The 24,202-nt window shown below is 39.8% G+C and overlaps 1 protein-coding gene across 1 annotated transcript; it reads left to right on the top strand.

The window, feature by feature from the left end:
• Positions 1–381: 381 nt before the first annotated feature.
• Positions 382–24,025, top strand: LOC132822280 (protein disulfide isomerase Creld1). The gene is made up of 11 exons (XM_060835453.1): positions 382–566; positions 2,309–2,484; positions 3,882–3,964; positions 5,331–5,441; positions 5,968–6,059; positions 11,554–11,730; positions 13,227–13,322; positions 17,178–17,261; positions 18,226–18,321; positions 19,151–19,291; positions 19,767–24,025. The coding sequence occupies exons 2-11, from the start codon at positions 2,329–2,331 to the stop codon at positions 19,985–19,987; spliced, it is 1,257 nt and encodes a 418-aa protein (XP_060691436.1). The 5' UTR covers positions 382–566; positions 2,309–2,328; the 3' UTR covers positions 19,988–24,025.
• Positions 24,026–24,202: the final 177 nt, after the last annotated feature.

Genomic DNA, 24,202 nt, shown 5'->3' with positions numbered 1-24,202 from the left:
TGTGGTTGACTCTTCCCTCTGGGCAATTAGGGATGGGCAATAAATGTTGGTGCAATACTTTGATGAGCAAATCCCATGAATAAAATTTTTAAAAAGGTTTTTTTCCATGCCAGTGAAGACTAAGCTCTTGAGGTATTTGCTGCTTTGATTTCAATTTGCTAAATTCATTCTAAATCCAAGACCCTCTCTGATATATTTGGTATGACCTGAAATAGCATTTAAGTCAGGGACCATCCAACTACTATAATGTGCGCTCATCCACAGCGACTGCGCATGTGTCCGGGCGAGGGGGCGTGTCACGGTTCCGTTCATCGCCCCGCCCCATCCCACAGCGCACTCTTATTGGTTCAACCTGCTCGAAGGGCAGCCAATCAAGTTGAATGTTATTGAGATCCTCGAGAAGGTTGTTTCATCAGCACGGGTTTTTTTGAAGCAAATTGTAGTAACATTCGTTATTGTTATTAAATCTAAGGTTAATAACAAACAAGAGTGGAAGAGAAGATCGAATTCTCCGGGTTGAGGAGTGGTCCCTGTGGAGACTGTCTTTCTGTTGTCGCGGTCACTCGGTGAGAGCCGCCATTATCCCTCAGTTCAGCACCTGCCCGTCCTCCCCCCCCACACCCCCCCCTCACCCCCACCACACCCCCCCCCCCACACACACCCCCCCCCCCCCCCACACACACCCCCAACTTCATCCTCATCCCTAATCTCCACCCCGCCTCACCCCCACCTGGACCTCACCACTTCCCTGGCTTCCACTCCCCCCCCCCCCCCCCCCCAACCCCTGATCTCCCCCCATCCCACCCTCCCCCGCCTCACCTCCATCCCTGATCTCCCCCCATCCCACCCTCCCCCACCTCACCTCCATCCTTGATCTCCCCCACCTCACCTCCATCCTTGATCTCCCCCACCTCACCTCCATCCCTGATCTCCCCCCATCCCACCCTCCCCCACCTCACCTCCATCCCTGATCTCCCCCCATCCCACCCTCCCCCACCTCACCTCCATCCTTGATCTCCCCCCATCCCACCCTCCCCCACCTCACCTCCATCCTTGATCTCCCCCACCTCACCTCCATCCCTGATCTCCCCCATCCCACGTCCCCCCACCTCACCTCCCCTTTGCTCCCACCTCACCTCCCCTTTGCCCCCACCTCACCTCCATCACTGATCTCACCCCATCCCACCCTCCCTCACCTCACCTCCATCCTTGATCTCCCTCACCTCCCCTCCATCCTTGATCTCCCCTCTCGCCTCACCTCTCTCCCCCTCTTCCCCTCCCCAACCCTATATTGTGCCTCGCCCACATAACCCCACTCCCTATCCACTCCCCACCCTGAACACCCTCACCACCTCCTCCCAACCCTACATCCTCCCCCACCTCACACATCACATTCCCCCTCTCATCCTCCTCCTTAAGCCCTCCCTCAACCCCTTCATCACCTCCCTCACTCACTTCCACAACTCCCCACCCCCCCCCAGCCCATGCCCCAACACCCCCTTGCCCAATTTTCAGTGCCCCCCAGTCCATTCTCCATTGCCCCCAACTGTCCCTCAACCTTATTTATAGCAAATTCTGTGTCCAGTGCCCCACTAGCTACCAGGCAAAGGAGCAGCACTCCAAAAGCTTGTGCTTCCAAATAAACCTGTTGGACTATAACCTAGTGTTGTGTTGGTTTTTAACTTCAGATTTTGTGTTTGCAGTATTTTAGTTGTGTACTACAGTTAATTTTTCCAAATCATAATGTATCCTAAAGAGGTGTGTCAGAAGTGTTTCCTGTTTTAGTTGTGTATTTTGTGATTCCATGAGGTATTTGAATGTGTGAAAGGAGATAAATATTTATAATTTATTATTAGTAATTTTTTAAATGGAAACTTCCACCTCCATTTCAATCATCGGACATGACAACCCCATCCCAATTTTGTCAGAGACTAACTGCAGGCATTAATAATTTTTTTCTTCTGTAAAGAAACGCATTTTCTGATTTGCTGGCTACTTCCAAAGTTGCCATGTTTTAGGGCATTTGTTGTCCATGTACATTTATATGCGGAGAGAATTTTAATCTTGTAATACAAAAAAAATACTTTTTGGTTTCTCATCTTTGTAGATCTATAATCAACAAATTACTGATAATAGGTAACATTAATGATAGGGCCATCATCTTACAAGCCTCATAACACTAAAAGATTGAACAACTATTTGACAAAGTTTACTCATGTAGTGTCCTTAATTTTTCTAGCATATCCAACTCTGATTAGACATAGATCTCCTTTATGTGATTACTATGGTTTTCTTTTGTTTTGTGCAGCCTGCCCTTTATAATTCACAATGAACATCGGTCCGCTCCTGAGCCACAGGCTATTCATCTTTCCCGCCCTTTGGATCCTTCTCTACTCTATTGTTTCTCTACAGTTTCTGGAGTCTGTTGCCACAAAACAGGATTCCTGTCAGATTTGTCATCATATCACTGAGAACTTTAGAAAGGTAAGGAACTATGCCAAAGAATTTTGCCTGTTGCTTTGGTCGTGAGGGGAGTTGCAGTTTATTAAAGTAGCATGCTTTGAGCCATATGGCCAGTCAGTTTCAGTTGCTCTGTTTACGTTTTGTCTCTGCTAATCACTCATCCTGAGGTTCTGGATGAGCTATGAATACAAAGTCCTAAAGGGGCAAGTGAAGATGCAATAAGTGGATGCAAAGAGTTTTCCCTTACGATAAAACAAGAAAATAAAACAATGGGTTTTGTTTTATCCCAATCTACTTGGGGCTAAAAGAGTCCTAGCAATGTACAGCATGGAAACAGACCCTTCGGTCCAACCCGTCCATGCTGACCAGATAACCCAACCCAATCTAGTCCCACTTGCCAGCACCGGCCCATATCCCTCCAAACCCTTCCTATTCATATACCCATCCAAATGCCTCTTAAATGTTGCAATTGTACCAGCCTCCACCACATTCTCTGGCAGTTCATTCCATACACGTACCACCCTCTGCGTGAAACAATTGCCCCATAGGTCTCTTTTATATCTTTCCCCTCTTGCCCTAAACCAATGCTCTCTTGTTCTGGACTCCCCCCACCCAAAGGAAAAGACTTTGTCTATTTATCCTATCTATGAAGTCGATTCTATTCTTTAACTTGCATATCCCTACTTTGTTTCCCATTCACTCTTTCTGATTATTACAATGTCATTTTACCATTCTTTCCTATTTCTTACTTTATTAATATTCCAGAACCCCCTCGCTTACTGAGATGTTGCTTGTAGAGCTTTGGTAATAATTAGCTCAAAAGAGATGGTTGAATTTTCAAATGCAAATGCTGCTGGTGGAGCTGTATGTTACTCTGTTGATGAAAAGTCCAGCTACGATGGTCAAATTGAATAAGTGATTTTCTTTTTCCCTTTTTGTTGTTATTATGGGTTTTGAATATAATTTTTCATTGTAAATTACTAAATATGAAATTTGTTATTCAGTATTCTTGGCTGTCTTTATAAAAGTAAAGTTGGTTACAATTTGTGTGATGGTGAGAAGGTGTGTTTTAATTGGTGATGCAGTTTTGTAGGAGGCATATGCATTTCAATTTTAAAACTTCAATTAGTCCCAGTAGTGGGAATGGTCTTGACAATTGTGTTTATTATTTCAATTCCCTAGCTGTAATCATTTGCCTTGAAAAGTACTCAGTAGCTAGAATTCTACTTTTTCTTCATTTAGGGATTGAAAACCTAGACCCAAATGGAGAAGAAGTTAAACACTCTGTTGTAAAAGGGTTGCTGCAAGGTAGTGCAGAACCTGTAATGTACTCATAAAATGAGCATGATACAGCCAATTGGTATATGTGGTATATATCTCATTGTAAGTAGAGACTTTTACTTTGTTTATATTCTTAGGGAATGGAAAAAACTACAAACAAGAATTTTGGTGGTGGAAACACTGATTGGGAAAAGAAAAATTTGGCGAAGTATGAAATCAGGTATGCGCCTAAGGTCGTCATGTGTATGCAAAGGACTACATAGGTTGGGTCATGTTACTTAATCAGGTGTTGCTGTAGATGACCATTGTTGTGGTGGTGAGAGTATTGGTTATACAGTTCTTAGGATGATTTGGACCCTTGCTGGGATTTTAAGGCAAATTTCAGACTGGGGCATGACTGATTTTTGTTGGCAGTTCCCACATTCTGATGAAAACTGGAGGTTTCTGTCATCACTTGTTGCATAAACTCCATGCAATATTTCACAACATAATTATGCTTTGATTCTGTGTGGTAAAAATGAAACTGCAGTGATAGAGATGTTTTAAATGTCACAGCCAGGCAATCTGATCTGAAAATAAATGCATTCAAAATGTTTATACATTTCATTTTCAGATGCTGCCTGACTTCTAATTCCTTGCAGTCGGTTATTTTTTTAATATGGTGTTGATTCTAATAATTTGCTGAATCTATTTTTAAAAACTTGCAGCCTTCTAGCTTAAAAATGCTCTTGCACTTACCCATCGATGCCCTGGTTAGTTGTTTAGTTAACGTGGTATACTGACCATGAATTCATTATGTGCCACATATATTAGTGATAACATAAGGTGACCTCCTGAGGAGTAAAAGATTCTGCAGTAAAAATTATTGTAATGGGTAAATCTGGCAAATAACTTCAAATGAAGTTGCAGTTTAATTGCCTTCAATTGAGGGGAGAAGGCAGGAGTGTGGGGGTTGAGAAATGTAATAGCCATGATTGAATGATGGAGCAGACTCTATAGGCAGAATGGCTTGATTCTGTTCTGGATCTTATGGTGTTATAGAGAGAACGTGGGGAAACTGTTTAAACTAATAAAGGTTAATGCGGGCCTAATGTAAAGAAATTCTTTGCGATAGAAGCAAAAAACCTGGAATTATTTGAGAATCAGTAGCATCTGGGGAGAGGTTGTAGGGTCTTTTTGATTTGGATGTTAGATTGGGCCATTGGCTATCTTTATTTGTATTAAGTATTTTTTAAAAATTGTTTTGCTGAGGAAGCAGTTACAATTTAATGTCAAGGTTAATAATCCATTCAATGGTTTCAGCTGAGGTAGTGTGAACAGTTATAACACAGCAGGAGTTGATTGCTTGAAGCAGAAGTTTTAATCTGTGGCCGGTGTTCTTACTTGGTTGATCAGTCACAATTTCCGCTGCTTCTTCAGATCCACTTGTGGAGCAAGTGGGCCAGATCTTCCCTGTCCTGTGCTCAAGTGGTGATTGTGATTTTCGATCTTGTGATTAGCTTAGTCTGATTATGTTAAAACTATAATCACATTGTAATATTTTATGTGCAGAATCCATTAATATTGTTTCATCTTTCTGCTTACAGTGAAACACGTCTACTGGAAATCATAGAACTGCTATGTGAAAGCATGAACTTTGACTGTAATCAAATGGTGGAACAGAACGAAGATCATATTGAAAATTGGTGGTTCAGAAAGTGAGTGTTTAATTCCTCGTGCTATCCTGTGCATTATCTTTCTTTTGTCACAATTTTACGTAAAGTCCCAAAGCTGGGACCCTCTGGCCATCTGACCTTCTGACCATCCTGGGTCAGAAATTGTTTCAGCAATATGCTAACTCTCTTTTGTCCCTCAACTGTGAAAGTAGGTAATTGGGCTTTGGGAAATGCCTAAAGATAGGTACAATCAGGACAAAAAATGCTACTCTACAACTGCTGCTAGTGGGTATGTGACTTTGTAAACTTTTATTTGTATTTTTTGTGTTGGAGATTATAGCATCCTGGAGTTTATGAACATCTGAGGGAGTTTTCTTTTTCTGTAAAGCACCTGTAGAAAAGGCGATATCTTGCTGCATTGTCCCAGATAGGATGACCTCTCTTCAATGTTGTGGGAGAGTTGAACTGAGCAGTGCATGAGTGATTCACTAAAAAACGTTTTGTGTACTCACCTTCGGGGTGGGTGCCATTCTGTGTTTTGGCCAATAATCTGTTTAATTCTTTGCAGGCAGGAGGAGTACCCAGATCTATTCCAGTGGCTCTGTCATGATACTATCCAAGTCTGTTGTCCTCCTGGGACCTTTGGACCCGACTGCTCCTGTGAGTATAGTTGCTTTCAGTGTCAAGTAGATCGGCTAGACCCTGGAGTATATATGATTTTTCAAAATGCTTGTTCATGTTAGCAAAATGAAATGTTCTACTGAACTTGCCTTTTCTAAATATAGTAGTAGGTTCAAAATGTTAAGTATGTTTTAAGAACTAAATTCCATTTGAGTTCATGATTTTGACACTTCTACAATTGTTGACCATCTTCTGAACTTTGAAGTCGACTCTGGCTTTGGATATGCTCTGTGATGATGATCCAGCTTCTTTCACTCTGTAGGCATTGCTTTTCTTGGACATTTCTATTGCTGGGTTCAACACGTGTATGTGTGAAACTGAAATAAGTTTTGACCCTGGTCTAATGATTCCATTAGCAGTGAATACTGAGATGTCGTTGGTACTCATGGCTGTGGACCCACAACTTAAGGGGAGCAGACGTGTTTTGAACCAAAGAAGTTGCAGGTTGTCAGAAAGGTCCGTGAGGGAATTCACACCGGCAAGCCTAGCAGAACCTGTCAACAAATAAATTTGGAATGATTGACCCTTTATATACATTATCATTTATACTGATAAATTTAGGACTCCTGGAAGCGAAACTCTTCAAACAGATGGACTGTCAAAACACTATGGCACCACTACCACCCTCCTCCCTCCAACCCCCCCCCCCAAAAAAAAATACCTGAATCCTGTCGCCGAGTGGCACCCAACTTTGCTCACAACCTAGAGGAGGAGTTAGCATTCATGATTTCTTTTATTCAACTTTTAAAATGATTAGAAGTGCATTAAAAACACTCAGGCTCCACAGCTTGTGACATCAACAGAGGACTTTGCCTGTCTAGTTAACTCCATAATACATTTATGCTGTTGCCAGGGCAGCATGTTCTAAATGCAGCATGTGTTTTAAAGAACAAAGAAAATTTACAGCCCAGGAACAGGCCTTTCGGCCCTTCAAGCCTGAGCCGATCCAAATCCACTGTCTAAACCTGTCACCCAATTCCAAAGCATCTGTATCCCTCTGCTCCCCACCTATTCATGCATCTACTGTGCTGGCAACATGTTCCAGGCACCTACCACCTGAGATGCAATGAATGGAATACAACTCTGCTTTGCTGTTATTCACAAGATCCAGACTATTTACTTTGTGGGTTTAACTTCATTTCCTAAATGAAACAGCCTTTGGCTTCAAAACCACCCAACTGGCTCATTCTGCCCACTTTCTCTTGTACTTTGTTCACATGCCTATTAACTTTGTGCATTGCGTTATGGCTTGGAGCATTACTAAGCTTCAGACGTGATATAAGTCTCTTCTTATTGATTGCTTGGCAATCTAAATGGAAATGGTAGATCATTCTATTTTGAAAATAAAAGCTTGCTGTAGAAGACAGACAATCTACTTTGGCCACAACACATGCATAAAATATACAAAATAAATGTTTCTATCCTAATTTGAGTGTTGCTTTCAGTGCTTTGCATGATTATAAACTGTGCATGTTGAAAGAACTGTATTCTGAGTGGCTCATTCCATATTATTACCCAATAATTTTCTTAAACATTTACTTCTTCCTCTTACCTTCATAATAATAGGAAATATCCTATTATTGAGTTAATGAAGTAATTATTTAACCAACAAAAATCTATAGACTTATCTAAATTTACTTTAATATTCCTAATCTTGCTTCTGAGCCAGCTAATTCAGACAGTATTTGCTATATATTCGATAATATATTGATAATGTGCATTTTTGTTTTGTCATTTGTACCAGGCACATTAATACTTGAAATAGGTTGGTTGATGTTGGTTGTGTTTGTTGGTCATTTTAAGATGTGGTAAAGGTGGATGATTTGTCTAAGATTTTCAGATTTGATTAATGATTTGATGGTTCAAATTCCACGTATTCTAAGTGAAATATCTTTGATATTTAGGCAAAGTGATACATTTTAGAAGATCAAATTCAGGTACAAGTTATACAATAATGATAGAACTCTTAGGAGCATTGACATACAGAGGGATCTGGATGTATAGATCCACACAACCCTGAAAGTGACAACACAGATGGATACGGTGGTCAAGAAGGCATACAGTAAGTTTGCCTTCATTGGTCAGGGCATCGAATATACAAGCTGGCAAGTTATGTTGCCAGCTGTACAAAACTTTAGTTAGGCCACATTTAGAATATTGTGTGCAGTTCTGGTTGCCACATTACCAAAATATGTGACTGCTTTGGAGAGGGTGCAGAGAAGGTTCACAAGGATGTTGCCTGGTCTGCAGGGTATAAGTTATGAAGAGAGGTTAGATAAACTCAAATGGTTTCGATAGAAAGACAGAAGCTGAGTGGCAAGCTGATAGAGAGGCCTAGAGGTGGGTAGCCAGAGGCTTTTAGCCAAGGTAGAAAGGTCAACCACAAGAGGGCACAGGTTCAAGGAGAGCGAGGGAAAGTTTAGGGGAGAAGTGCAGGGAAAAGTTTTCACACAGGGTGTTGTATGCCTGGAGTGCACTGCCAGTGGAGGTAGTTGAAACAGGCATGTTAGCAACATTTGAGGCATATTTTGATAGATGCATGTTTGGGAGGTGAACAATGGGATAGAAACCGTGCATGGGCAATAGATGGTGGATCTAAATAAGGATTAGGCTTGGTGTGCCAAAGGACCTGTTCTTGTGCTGTATTGCATGATAAAGTTAACAACTTGTGCATATAAAATCATTCTTATCTCCCCTTTATTTTAATTTCCCTCAGTTTCCCTATGTTACACTTAGTAAAGAATGGGGCTTGAGGAATCTAGAACTAGAGGGCATGTTTTGAGAATGAGAGTCTCCCATTTAAGGTAGAGATGAGGAATTTCTTTTCTCAGATGGGCACCATAGAGAACACTGGAGGCTGGCTCACAGAATATATTCACAATTGAGTTAGATTTGTGGTCTACCATAGAGTCCTGCTGCATTTGAGAAGAAAGTGGAATTAAATGTTTCAGATCATAAGCCTTGAATTTCCCTGATTTATAGAAGACTTGTTCCATTTTACTTTTTTAGTTAGTTGTACTTTTGCATCTGGGTGAGAGGGGGGACTGTGCAGGCTTCATTGTGATTTGGACAAGTAGAGTGAGTGGGCAAATACACAACAGATAAAGTATAATGGGGATAAATGTGAGGTCATCCACTTTGGTAGTAAAAATGGCAGATTATTATCTAGTGATAGGTTGGGAAAGGAGGTGCAACAACACCTTGAATCCTTATACGTAGGTCATTGAAAGTGAGCAAGTAGGTGCAGCAGATGGTGGGAAAGTCAAATATGTTAAGCTTCCTAGTGGGAAGATATGAGTACAGAAGCAGGGATGCCTTGGTGCAATTGCATAAGGCCCGGGTGAGACTACATCTGGAGTTTGTGAGTGATTTTTATCTGAGGAAGAATGTCCTGGTTACAGAAAAGGCTCAATTAAGTTTTACCAGATTTGATTCCTGGCATGGCAGGTCTGATGTATGAAGAGAGATTGAATAGGTTAGGGCTATATTTACTGGTGTACAGAAGAAAGAGGGAGGTGGGTTTCTCAGAAACCACTAAACTTCTAACAGGATCAGATAGGATGGTCCTGACTGGGGAGTCTAGAGTCAGGGTTCACAGTCTAACCTTATGGAATAGGCCATTTGGGACTAAGAGAAGGAGAAATTTCTTCACTCAGAGTGTGGTGAGCCTGTTTCTCTGCCACAAAAGGCAGTCAAGGCCAAAACATTTGCTGAGGAAAGCAGCTTGGTAAGCTCTATGCCCTTCAGTTATATATACCCATTAGGATCTGAAGAGACATTATGCAACTGAACAAGACCTTTTTCAAGGATGTTATTCTGCATCTGTCAAGTTCATGGTGATTTCAGACTGTCTGTACTGCCGCAGCCACTCTGTCCAGGTGAGCTCCCTCAGTTCACCTAACTCCACCTCCTTTTAAGCTACCTTACCACATCTGTGCAATGTATATGGGGGAGCTGTGAGGGCATGTTCCATGCAGCTGATAGACATTGTCTTTTATAACTAGCTGAACTCCATGCAATAACTGGATTCCCCAGTGTGCCAGGTGCCACGCTGGCACTTGTGGCAACTAAGCAGTTGCTGGTAAATGTAAATACATTGGAAGTTGAACCTTCTTATCTTCTGAGTCCTCCCATGTAGCTGCGAAATATATCAGAAAGTAGATTCTGCAGCAAGTTTTCATTGTCAAGTTGTTATCTGTAGTAGCAGCACCTCAACCATATGGTCTTTTCACCATCTTAACTAGTGCAGCAGACGTCAAATCAGCTTCAGGGCCATTGACTTGTAACATTCCTCAGTGGGAATATTCATGTTGAGTGATTCTGCCCTGTCCATAAATAATGAAATTCGAGATAACTAAACAGAATACTTCAAATAAAATATTTAATTCAGTTACAAAAATTTTTTTTTGTGTCTAATTTAGAGAACATCTTTAGTGCCATGCTTCCCACTCATACTTTACAGGGGCTTCCAATCTCTTAATTCTGCCAGTCACCCATGGATGGCTTGTACTGAGAGGTGATCTGGTTGATCATACTGTACAAAATGTAAGAGATTGAAGTTGACTTCAGGTTATGACATCTGACTATTGTGATAGAATTTCCTCTGACAGCCAACTATCTGAAAATCTGATTTCCTCCAGTTCTTAGTTCTGATTAGTACCTGCTTTTGCTTAATTTGTCTTGGACCTATTCATCCTTTTGTGATGCATAATTTGACCTTTCAGGGTATTAAATTTTGATTGCTTCAAGTTTCTAGATGGCTGGTAGAATGCAGGTTTCCTAGCCAATTGTGAGAAGCAGCATGTTTGGGTGGTTATTCAAAATAAAGTGACTATTAAATTCTTGGTTAGGGTAAGTACTTCTGTGAATTAGATTGCAAATCGAAAAGCTAAGATGATTTTGTTTGTTTCAAGAACAGAATGATGTTCTGTCTGGGTGATTTGGTGATGCACTGATTATTTACCAGCTGTTGTGTATGTAGTTAACTGAAGATGTATATGGTGCTTTGGCTGGGACCCCAAATTACCACCCCGATCCCTGAGGAAATAATGCAAAATATTATTTATGAAAATCAAAGTATCTTGTACCCTTTATTTCTGCAACTGTATTAATATTTAATTGCAGGTATCATGAGAGAGATTTTAAACTTGGAATTCCTTCAAGTTTAACTTGCTGACTGATAACTGAATAGCTCAGATTTCATAAGTAATTCAATCACTTATTTGCCATTAGTTGAGTTTGCTTTACCTGGCCAGTGACATGAATCGAGTTGTCATCTCTATCTATCTGTTATCACTTCTGGTCCTTCAGCCCTCTGTTTCTCCAAATATGGCTGCTTGGTTGTTCCAGAATCCTCTCATCCCACTGGTGGCATGTATCTTGGCTGATTGAACCCTAAGCTCTGAAATTCTTTCCCAAACTTTTTCAGGTGAACAATTGCATTCTGACCTTGCCATTTATACTATGTTTACAGCATGTACAGGTGGATCCACAAAACCATGCAGTGGATATGGTCAATGTGATGGTGATGGAACTCGATCTGGAACTGGGTTGTGTAATTGTGATCCAGGCTATGCAGGATCTATCTGTATGGAATGTGCTGATGGATACTTTGAAGAGTCGAGGAATGATACCCAATTGGTATGTCAAGGTATGTGATGTATATTCTGTAAGTGTAACTCAACGACACAGGGAATATATGCGTGGGCTGTTTTGTGTTAAAAGGAACATGCACAGAAACTTCTGTGAAATGTAATGCCTTAATGGCATTTGTCACCTGTTATGGACTAAGCCAGACTGCTTAAAATATTCTTAAGCAGGTAGCCCAGATCGTAACTTTGCTATTTTGTTTCGGTAGGTGTACAGTGAATATTACACAGAGTAAGTTACTAGATTAACTACCAGCTTTTAAACAGACAAAAATTTATTCACAAAAATACGAAATGAAACACTAAGAACAGAATAAAAAAAACCTGTAGAACACTCTCTATCCAAAATGAACGTAATTATGCTGTTCTGCATATGCGTAACAGTCCCAATAAATAAGCTCCTGAAACACAGAGCAAAAATAACACAAAGGCTTACAGTCAAATTAGAAGGGCAGAAGGAGAGAGAGTTCAGCAGCCTGTTTCCTCACAGACCTCTCAGTAACCCCTTTCACATCTGTACTAAATAAGTCGTTTCAGAGACCGGACTGTTTTCGACCTCTCTGGAAAAAAAAATAAGGACACAGTATCTTTGATAAAAGGAATAGCTTTTAGGAAAAAGAACCAGCTTTGTGACACACCAATGAGGGTTCTGATCTGTACTCACCTTTACATGTTAATTTGCAGAGCAGACCAGAGAGTGAAGTCCTTTTGTTAAGTGTGCTGCTGTATTCAACTATGTTTAAAACCTAATCCACCTAGCTGAGTGATTCTGCTTCAAGTCTAGCATTTTTTTTAAAACAGCCCATTATATATATATATTCCATTTAGACGATGTGTGGAGCATTTGGATGAGGATAGGATCAGCTTTCATTATGGTGGCTAATGCCAGCAAATTACTTGGCAACATTCATTATCAGATATATATAAAGTGAATGTTGGATCCAGTACTGACCATTTATTATGATCCCTGCCTTCAGAGAGAAAATCCAAAGGGCAAAGTGAAAGAATTGGAGTAGTATCTGACTAGTTTTTGAACTTGCCCCCACCTTGACTTGAGCTTTTTCATACCAGTGGCCTGTATATGTGATGTGAATAAACGTTAACGTTTCACATGAGAACAACGTGCTCAGGAACAAAATTGTGCTGCTATTCTTGGGATTAAATAGAAAGTCTTAATTTTGTATAAACTTGCGCATGTGCTTGAAATTTACATGGTATAGAAAAGAATTTTGTCTTTTATGGGCCTGAACTTTTTTAGATGGAGAAAAACAAATTTGTCCCCTTAAAAGATTTCCAGAAAAGCAAACCTATACCAAGACATTAAAATTGACACACTTTGAAGGTGGCACCCTTCTGTCAACAATGAACTTTGTTTCTGCATGCCTAATCCAAATCCAAAATTTTTTCAAATTTGGAGCTCACAATTTCTAAGCATGGTTTTAGTGAAGTATGGTTACAGATGAATTAATCTTGTGCTCTGTTGACTGCTGTGTTTCAGAATGCTACAAATCTTGCAAGAAGTGCACAGGCCCTGAGGACTATAAATGTCAAGAGTGTAAAGTTGGCTGGTTCCTGCATGATGACAAGTGTATAGGTAAGTACTAATTGCTTATCCTTTGAATCATTATGATTTGCTGAGGACTGAATTTCATCAAGATGAATCATACACAATCTGTTCGTTTTGCTATTCGTTATGCTGTTTTGGCCTCTATTTACCATATTTCTGTTGGTTCTGTTAAAGCTATAAATGGCTTTGATGCGCTACCTTGAGATAGTCTATTTTTTTTTCTGTTTGGGGAAAATAGGTGAAGAGGAGTTTAAGTTTTGACAAATGCTAAAATTAGGATAGAATAATTTCCCTTTGTACAAAACTAATTAAAGAATTTGCAGTCATATAAGATCTTCTATAAACTTAGTATTCCAAAATATATTACAAAAAATAAATTGATTTTGATGTGTAATCATTGTTGTATTGTAAAATACTCAGAGCAGCCATTTTGTACACCGTTTCCTCAAGCATCCATATGATAATGCCTATAATGTCTAATATGATAACTTCATTGAAGGATAATATTGACTTTGGGGCTGTGGACAGCTCCTCAGGTGTTCTTTGAAGCAGCATTGTAGTAACTTTTATCCCCTCTTGGAGTCTTTCTTCAGTGTGAAAAGTATAAAATGTTGGTTAGACCGCGTTTGAGTACTGTGTGCAATTCTGGAATCCAGACTATAGGGGAGATGTGATTGCATGGGAGAGGGTACAGAGGAGATCTGCTAGGATATTGCCTGGGTGAGAGAGTTTTGATTATGAAGACAGATTGGACACACTGGGGTTGTTTTCCTTGTAACGAAGGAGACTGAGGGGGAACCAATAATATATAGGAGCAGAATTAGTCCATTCAGATCTACTTCACCATTTCTTGTGGACAGACTGTTTCTCAACCACATTCTTGTGCCTTCTCCCATAATACATGAGTCCCCATACCAATCAAGACCCTATCCATCTCTGTCTTAAAGACATTTAATGACCTGGCCTTCATAGCTGTCTTCAGCAATGTGTTCCACTGATTAACTATCCAAGGCTGAAGGAATTCTTCCTCCTCCTCCATTTTAAAACATCATCCCTTCACTGTGAGGCTGTGCTCTTGGGTCCTATCCAATGGAAACATCTCCACAGCCACACTCTCCAAGCTTCTCAGTTTTCTGTAGGTTTCAATTAGACCTCCACCTTCTAAACTCAATTGAGTACAGACCAAGTCCTCAACAATTCTTCGTATGACAAGTCCTTAATCCTTGGGATCATTCTTGTGAATCTCCTCTGGATCCCCTTCCTAAGCTATGGAGGATACGAAACTGCTCGCAATATTCCAAATGCAGTCTGACCAGCGCCTTATACAGCCTCAGTAGGATATCTCGACTCTAGTATTCTAGGCCCCTTTGAAATGAATGCTAACATCGCATTTGATTTTCTAACTACACACACTGATAATCTTAAGTGAATCATGAATTAGGAGCCCCATGTCCCTTTGCCCTTCAGATTTCTGAAGCCTTTTCCCATTTAGAGAATATTATACGCCTCTATTCCTCCTATCAAAGTGCATAACCTCACATCTGCCACTTTATTTGCCCACTTGCTTATCCTGTCCAAGTCCTTTTGCAACCTCCTGTCTTTCTTGACACTACCAGTCCTTCCATTATCTTTGTGTATTTTGCAATTTTTGCAGCAATGCCAGCAATTCTGTCGTCCAGATCATTAATGTATAGCATGAATTGTTGTGGTCCCAAAATGGACCCCTATAGAATTTCATTAGTCACTGGCTGCAATCCTGAAAAAGACCCTTTTATCCCTACTCTCTGCCAGTCAGCCAGTCCTCTATCCATGCAACCACATTGCAGCTCACACCATGGGCTCTTGTATAACAACAGCCTCCTGAATGGCACATTGTCAAAGGCCTTCTGGAGATCCAAATAGATCACAATCACTCGCTCTTCTTTGTCTAACTTACTTGTTACGTCCTCAAAGAATTCTAACAGATTTCTCAGGTATAACCTCCCTTGGACAAAGCTGTGCTGATTCCTCTCTACTTTAACATGCACTTCCAAGTACTCGGAGATCTCTTCCTTCGTAGTGGAGTCTAAAATCTTAACAATGACGAAGTAGGTTAATGATCCCATAGTTTCCTGTCTTCTGACCTCTCCCTTCTTAAACAGGAGTGATAAATTATACCTTTTCCAATCCCCTGGGATCTTCTGATGATTCCTGATAGAGTGCCATCAATGCCTGTAAAATCTCAACAGCTACCTCCTTCCAATCTCTGGGTAACTTACCTGCTTTCAAACCTTTCCAGCTTCCCCAGCACCACCCCATTAGTGACGGTCACCACATTCATCTCTGCCCTCTGACTCTCGTGAAGTTCTAATGTATTGCTGGTGTCTTCCACTGTGAAACCCTGATCCAAAGTACCTATTCAGTTCCTTTGCCATTTCTTTGTTCCCCATTACCACGTCTCCAGCCTTGCTTTCCTGTGCTCAAATATCCACTCTTGCCTCTCTCTCGTTTTTTTTTAAGATATCTAACAAAATCTCTTGTAATATTTTATATTACTCGCTAGCTTGCTCTCATGTTTCATTTTCTCTCTCCTTATTGGGTTAGTTTTTAAAATTTGTCCTCTGCTGTTTTTTAAAGAGTTTCCAATCGTTTGGCTTTCCACTAATCTTCACCACATTGAATGCCTTTTCTTTTGCTTCTATGCTATCCCTGCCTTCCCTCATCAGCCATGGTTGCTTTCTCCTCCTACTAATATGTTTCTTCTTCCTTGAGGTGAATTTCTGCTAGGAGTCTTGTATTACCTCCAGAAACGTCTGCCATTACTGCTCAACTGTCTTCCCTACCAGGTTCCCATTGCAATCAAGTCTGACCAGCACTTCCCTCATGTCTTTGCAGTACCTTTATTCAATTGTTACATCTGATTCCATTTTCTCCCTCTCAAACTGCAGGGTTAATTCTGCCATAATTTGTCCACTGCCTCATAGGGGTTCTTCTCACCTTCAGTTCCCTGATCATTATACAGAAAAAAGACATTGAGGATGCTGGAAATCTAAAACAAAATCAGAAATTGTTGGGAAAAGCTCAGCAGATCTGACAGCATCTGTGGAGAGAAAGCAATGTCAACATTTCAGAGTTAATGTTCTGAAGAAGAGTCACCCAACCTGAAATGTTATCTCTGCTTCTGTCTTCCGGATGCTTCCAGACCTGGGTTTATCCAGCAATTTCTGATTTTAGCTCTGCTTCATTGTATGTCACTAAATCCAGAATTGCTTGGTCCCATGTATGCTATGCTGCAAGTTCTTTGTGTTTCTGTGGTCCTCTGGGATTATGGCAACTTTACCTCAGTCATAGAGACCCATCTCGCTTGAAAAACTGTGCCACCAAAATGCAACTGTTTCTCCATATGGTACTGGAATCTCTGGGGTAGTAGCGCAGATTCCTTTAGTAATGGAAATGTAGGCTGTTGCATTTTAAAGGGAGAGCTTGTAAACACTTTGCCGAGGAGATTTACAGCTGAGAGAGAAAAGGAATATGGAGTTAGATCTTCCTATTGAAAAGAACACTAGAGTCCAAATTGTCTGCTTCTGTTAATATTATAAATAAACAACTTTCACATTCAATATAAAGTGACTAACTTTTTATAGGATCCAGTGACCACTCATTGCAAATCTATCCCAAAGTATCCTTATAACAAAATCACAAAAGTCAGAGTCAAAGCTCTGTTTCTTTATACATAGCCAAAAATCTTGAGCACCTTTTAAGCAAAGAATATTTGACAAGGGGAGTTTGTTTTCTTACAAGTTACAAACAATTTTGAAGTTCTGAAAGGTGGTTTACGGTCTTTAATGGTTTTGTTATAGTTTGTTTAAAAACAATCATACTGTCCACTTTCCTTGCATTCAGATATTGATGAGTGCGACACTGAATTGGCAAACTGCAAACCTGGCCAGTACTGTGCGAACACGGACGGCTCCTATGAGTGCAGAGGTCAGTGTTGTTATTCTTTTTGCAAGGAGTACTAAATCATCGCACCTGCTGCAATTCATACTTTTGATGCCATTTAAAGATGTAGTGACTGGATTGTTAGTTTATTTGCTCCGTTTCTTTTCACTGTCTCACTGATGCTTCATGTTGACTCGGACCTGAACTCATTTGGATCTTCAAAGTGAAATCATATCACAAGTCAATATGTTGCTTCTATTTTTAAGATTTCCTTCTTTCTAAAATATTGCCAGAGCGTTAAGAATAATTAACAGATATGGTAGCATCTGTGGTGAGAGAACCAATTTAATATTTTAAGTCCAACACGACTCTTCATCAGAACTTGGAAGTTCTTTGAACTCTGGTTCCCCATCCACAGATCCTGCTAGACCCCCTGAATTTCTCCAGCACTGTTTTTGTTTCAGATCTCCAGCCTCCGTAGTACTGGGAGAGTTAGGGTGTTAAATTAATTCCTTGATTGTTTCTTTAGATGTTACAGCTTGTTAGTAATGTGGTGTGATATATGTATTCCTGCTACTGCAAGGCATTCCTGCTAAAAAGAATAGACGGTTTATTGGTTTCAATTAATGCATCTGATCCTTTTGACTGAGACAAAGTGGCCTTAATCTCAAGCATTTAATTCTGTTCCGTCATTCCAGTTATAATTTTGAGTGGCAACGCAGCTGCAAGGAACTGAATAATCCTACTTCTTATACTTACTGATCTTCAATTATACCAAGAAGGCTGGAATAAAATGAAAGGGGATAACTGAAAGCCTTGGTGATTACTTTGGTTTGGCATTATTTGGTTCTTCATTTCTCTTTCTGGCCTACCCTGTAATGAAATCTGTATGTAAGTGGCAAACCGGTTTTAAACTGAGAGTGAGGAGTAACTTTTCCAGGTGCCGTGGCACTTGTGTGCATTATGCTGTAATGTTTATTTAATATTTATTTAATATTTATTTTTCTAGCTTGTGATAAGGCCTGCTTCACTTGTATGGGAGCTGGACCGAGCAGATGTAAAAAATGCAACAAAGGTTATCAGATGGATGGTACAAAATGTCTGGGTAAGCAATCTTAATATTTACTGAGCAGCCTCTTGAGGATGTCAAATTCATGGAGTGGTTTCAGAAGACTTAAAAAACAGATGCTTTAGTTATAAAGATCAGGTACTGAGACTTTGTAGTGTCAAGCTGTTAGGTTGGGAGCTGAAAAGGAAATGGTAGACCTACTCCATCAGCATTCTGGCCATGGTACTGAAGATGTGTACTCTAGAAACAGCTATGTCCTGAGACAAACTGTTTCATTGCTAATGCAACATTGGCACGTACCCAGCAATGTGGAAAATTGCCGAGTGTGTTCTGTACACTGAACAGGACAAATCTAACCCAGCCATCTATTGTTGATCGTCCACATTTGACTGAGGCATCAGTAGTCCGAGCCAAATTAGTCAATGAGAGTTTGGGGAAACATTCCATTAGTTGGAGTCATACATAGCATAAAGGAAGATGATTTCGGTTGCTGGAAGTCAATCATCTCGGTCACAATGCGTCATTTTTGTCAGCTGTTTGGAGCACAAAATTTAACAACAGAGCAGAGAAATTGGTAGAAAAAGATGTTTTCAAAATAGTGGCGGCAAATAATCTATGATTCAGACTGTACTTTACTGAGTGATCATTATCCAGTTGATGGAACAATTAGGTGGATAAGAAATGCCATCTCAATATCCAAGGCCACTCACTGACGAGTAAATCGCAGCCAGATTAACGAGACTTTAATGTCAAGCTGTTAGGTTGGGAGCTGGAAAGGAAATGGTCGACCTACTCCAAGTGTTTTGAAGGCTGAAGAAATAGCTCAATTATGAAAGGTTCATTGTCTCCGTATGTTCTGTTACAGATATCGATGAGTGTAACAGTGAAAAACCAATCTGTAATGGTGAACATGAGGAATGTAAAAATACAGAGGGCAGCTACATGTGTGCTTGTATTGATGGGTTTTCTAAACATGATGGTCTTTGTACTGAGGACAAGGTGACTCGTAAGTATTACATCTTTTCTAATCCACACTCTGATCACTGTTCCAATATGCATCAACAGTGAATCCCTTTTGAAAGTTTAAGCAAAGCTAATGTACTGTGTGGCAATATTACATGAGCTGGCAATTTTAAAAACGTGTTGGGAATAAATCAGCCTAAAAGGCAACCCAAGAAAGCTCAGTTGGACAGAGGTTGGCAGCATTTTATTTTGCATCTGACCTGTTACTTGCCTTATCTGTCTAATGTTGAGATATCGGGCAGAGTTCTCTCCTCCAACATTGACATTCTTACACTTGGTGGGGATGAAGTTAAATCAAAACTTTTCTCGCAATTAAAAGTCGGTCATTGAATACTTCAGATACATTTTGTAAAGGTATAACTCTACAGGAGGTTTTCAGAAGCGAAGCTAAGTTAGAGCTGGTAAAAAAAATGATTGTAAACCATTAATATTCAACTCTCTCTCTCTCTCTTTATCAGCTGCCCCTGAGGAAGGTCTCTTTGACAATGTCACTGAGGATGAGATGGTGGTCTTACAGCAGATGTTCTTTGGTGTCATCATATGTGCACTGGCAACACTTGCTGCAAAGGGTGATATGGTTTTTACCTCCATCTTCATTGGTGCCATTGCAGCAACGGCAGGCTACTGGCTGTCAGAGAAATCAGATCGTCTTGTGGATGGATTTCTTAAAGGCAAATAAGGAAGAAGATTAGTTTGAGTGCAAGAATTATATGGTTATCTGTGGTAATAGCTGACTATTTTAAACCAAACTGGATTGTTACCCAGAGGACTGTTCTGCAGAGCCCAGCAGCTGGGATTGCCACATGGAAGTATGGGTAAAATATCAATCTTTAAATTATGAATTCAACAGAGTAAACTGTGCATGTCTGAAAACACAAGATTACTTATATTCAGATGGAGCATCTGGGGGTGTTTCTATCGAAGCAACTCTTGTGCTCTACTTCTGGTGAATTCTCAGTTCCGATAAAATGTACAATGATGTAATGTTTTCTGAATATGCACTGTTCTAATTTATTGTAAAAAGCTGCAGCATGGGCGTTATCCAAAAGCATATTTAAGATTCAGGGAGAAGTTTTGTCTCATCTGTCATCTCTCAACAAAATTGAGCTTCTGTTTACAAAGTGTCTAATTTTACTTTTGGAACATTGTCCCAACTTCAGCCAATTGAACCAAGATTTTGTATGATAAACCTTTCAAGGCCTTGTTTCTGCTGGATTTTTAGGCTTGGAATCTGGTTGGAAATTGTCATTGTCACATTTTGTAGGGTATTTAATTTCTGACCACAGTCTTGGCTTTCATTTAAATAAGATACTTCATGGTGAGAAATAGATTTAAGCTATAGTGAGGTCAGGTTGAGTTTGATGTTCAGCATGAACAAGCAAATGAATGTGTTTTGCAATCTGTCGGATGGGATGATTAGGAAGTAACTTCTATAATTGATACACTGTTCAGTAAGTAATGCTTTTGCTTGACCTATTGTGGCATCCTATTCACAGCAGAGGTGAAGTGATTTTTAGTTAAAATTAAGATGAGAATAAGAAAATGCTCACTTAGCCATAGGGTAACAGTTGAGATTAGAGAGGAAATGTCTGTGTGGAATGTTGCATTTTAGTTGAGAGGAGGGTTGAAGCCAGCTACAAAAATGTTAAAGATGTTTGGGTGTGACACGATTAAAGCCTGAATATGGCTCTTGTTTACTGTGGATCCAGGCAGTGTTACGTTCCGAACAAACGTTGGATTGGATGTATGGGAGAAATGTTCTTTATTAGTCACACTGTGCTCCGCTTGCCAGAGGAAATAGATGCAGTCCAGATCAGAGTATTTGATTGGAGTGAAGCAAGGTGCCTTCAGTTTGGCCTGCAATGAGGTGGTAGAAACCATGTCTTGGTCTGGTTGCCATCTTTGATATGCTCTTGGATAATAGAACCACAATCTTCTGGCTTCACAAAGAGACTGAAGTAAGAAAGCTGATTCTTTTACTTTTTGGACAATTTGACTAAAAGATAGTGAAGGAGTTGGAGGGAATCAGCATCACGAATGTACGCTTTGAACTAATTTTGCAGTTAGAGGTAGCAAATATAAAGCATCCACATTTGGCTATGTGTTGGGTAGAATCAGGTAATATTGGAGGTGCAATTTCTTCATTCTTTATTTGCCTTCATGGAGAATAGAATTTGTTTATCATTTTACTTTGGAAGGAAGTCAGCATATTTAAAATCAAGTGGATTTAACATTGAACATGATGTCCTTGATGGCTTTTTGAGATGGAAATGTGAATATTCTTAAAGGATTTTTGGCTGTATCTGAAAAGTGAAGCAGCCTGATATCTGCCCTTGTTCAAGCCTCCAAATCATTATTGCAGCCTCTCAAACACCATGATGGAATTGCCACCATGAAGGGAACCTTTCCGCAACCCATTGGCAAAGATTGGTGTTGATTTTATGAAAGCTCTAAATAATCCATAGTTTTTTGTTACTGAAGCATATTTGTGAGAAGTGTCTTCATATTTTTTCTCCTATGTAGAGAAGAAACCAGGTGATGACTAACTTCGATATGGTTCATGAATCCCTATGGGTATAAAGTTTCTGGAGAATAGTTCTTGCTGGGCCATTCCATGGTTGGCTGATGGGGTGTATCACAGCTAAACTCTAAACCACAAGTGATTGTACACTTCCCAACAGAGAGTTTTAGTTATGAAGAGTGAGAACCTGGCTCGTCTTTATTTTTGCTTTTAACCACCGCCCCCCTCTCCCTCCCCGCCCCAACGCAGTATTGTCAAGACCAGTCAGATTAGTAATCAAACACTTAAATTGAGTCTTAGACGCTGATTTGTGCAATTTGCTACAATGCCTAGTAAATGCAGGTATGTGTTCATCATTATACAAGATTTATCATTGGGAGGGGCACAGATCCCTTCGCTTCATATCAATGAAATTTATATTGGTCCTATTGAAAGACAGCAGTCCACAGAGTTATGTAGACGGTTAAATTAGTGCTATCTTGGCAACAAACCTGTTTCACTTCCAATCAGCCAGTTGTTAATCTTTGTCGTTGTCCCCCATTTACGCTGCTTCATGCATTTTTAAAAATATTTAATTATGGAAAATAAGTTCATATAGTTAGAAATAGAAAGTGATGGTTCCATTTGCCAGTTAAATCCGCATCAGTGAGGAGAAAAGCAGGGTGGTGATGCTTTGGATACATTCTCATGAATGTATAGAATGTATGATGTTTCAGGGGTATTCACTGCTGAAAAGTACATCCTTGACCTGTCTTATCTCTTACAGATGCTGACAGTTTTGCTATATAATTCCAGCATTTTTGGCACTTTCTGATTTGAGGGTTGTGTGTATTTAAAAATTCTTTAATTAAAAGTCCTCACTCTGAAATAAGCCCCATACAACATCAATAGAATTTACAAGTGTCAGTAACCTATAAGATATTTAAATATTTTATCATTTCTCTGCATAATATTCATTATCCTTTAATTTATTGTACATTTATTGTACCTAACTATGGGAAATTATTTTCCGTGTCAAATGAAATGTGAATTGACTGAAAATAATGGACGTACCTGGATAGACTTGAAGGGTTTCGTTGTGACTTATTTTACATCCACTTGGCTGAGTTATTCAAAGAATTTTTTTCTGTATGTTCTCACAATTTGGTTTTGTGAAATCATTTTAAATCATTTTCTTTTAAAAGTTAATCTCAAAGGCCATGACTAGACACTTTTATCCCCATGCCAAAGGTGTGTCCCATTTATATTTGCACCCAAATTTCTGTTGCTTGTGAAGTGCAACAGCCACCTGCTGGTGGAAAATGGAATTGTCTGCACTGAAATTCCCATTGTTCACTACTGGGATAAAATAGGAGAAGGCATTGCCTCCATCTTCTAAAAGGTGGACTAGACCAGAATGCCCCACTACTACTTCAAGTCTGCACTTCAAGTTCAAGTTCCAGGTGTGTGACTTACATCTGTCTTAATCATTGGATCCTTGCTGAGCGTTGCTTTACTATTGTGGCCTTTATTTCAGATACACAGTGCAACAAGAGGTTTCTTCATGTTGGCTACTGTATAGTGTAGCAATGTGTAATTTTGGATACTGACCCTGTGGAAGTAAGCTAGTTGAGCATTACTATCATATGCTGATAGGTTTTTTTTGCCTCGATACACATGAAGGAACTGCAGTGTATGTGATTATGCTGGACATTTCTCACACCACCCTTTATTAGCTGAGTGGATGGGTGTCTGACACTGATATTTCTCTGTATTGTACCTGTGTGTATATATGTAGGATCTTTAAGGTGTATCGGTGGCGTGCACTAAAGATTGTCTTTGTTACCTGTATGACTAGGTGTGCTGGACCTGAGTGAATTTATTCATTCTTTTATTTATTTATTCAAATTGAATTTACTCATTCTTTATTGCTTCTGTAATTTTTGTGATTTATATGTTCGTATGTTTCACCAGGAATCTGTTAACTCTCTGACCTTCAACCCTTCTTTGGAAGTGACCTAGCTAACTTTAAAACAAACAAAAAGGGCTAGGATAAATATTGGAGCAAAATGGAGCTTGTGACTATATTACTTGTCATTCTGAATGTGCCCGGTTGCTAACAGGAAGATTCCAATTAAAAGATATGTTATAAAACGTAGTGAGGTGGGGGTAGATCCTCCAAAACACTGGCACTGAAATGCTGGTAAAAATAAACATTTTGTGGTAAATAAAAAGTTGAATTGTGTCTTTGTCTTTTTACTGGTATTTTTCTTGTTCGTCACAGAAATCCTTGCCCCCACAGCTTATGCTCACAGGACTTTCCAAAATGTGGAGTGAAGTTACTGCTGAACAAGTGAACTGTCAAAGTCAGTGCAAAGAAATGGGGTTTGTCTT

The sequence above is a fragment of the Hemiscyllium ocellatum genome, chromosome 14, assembly GCF_020745735.1.
Source record: "Hemiscyllium ocellatum isolate sHemOce1 chromosome 14, sHemOce1.pat.X.cur, whole genome shotgun sequence".
Classification (NCBI taxonomy): Eukaryota; Metazoa; Chordata; class Chondrichthyes; order Orectolobiformes; family Hemiscylliidae; genus Hemiscyllium; species Hemiscyllium ocellatum.
This window is presented reverse-complemented; position numbering and strand designations above follow the sequence as displayed.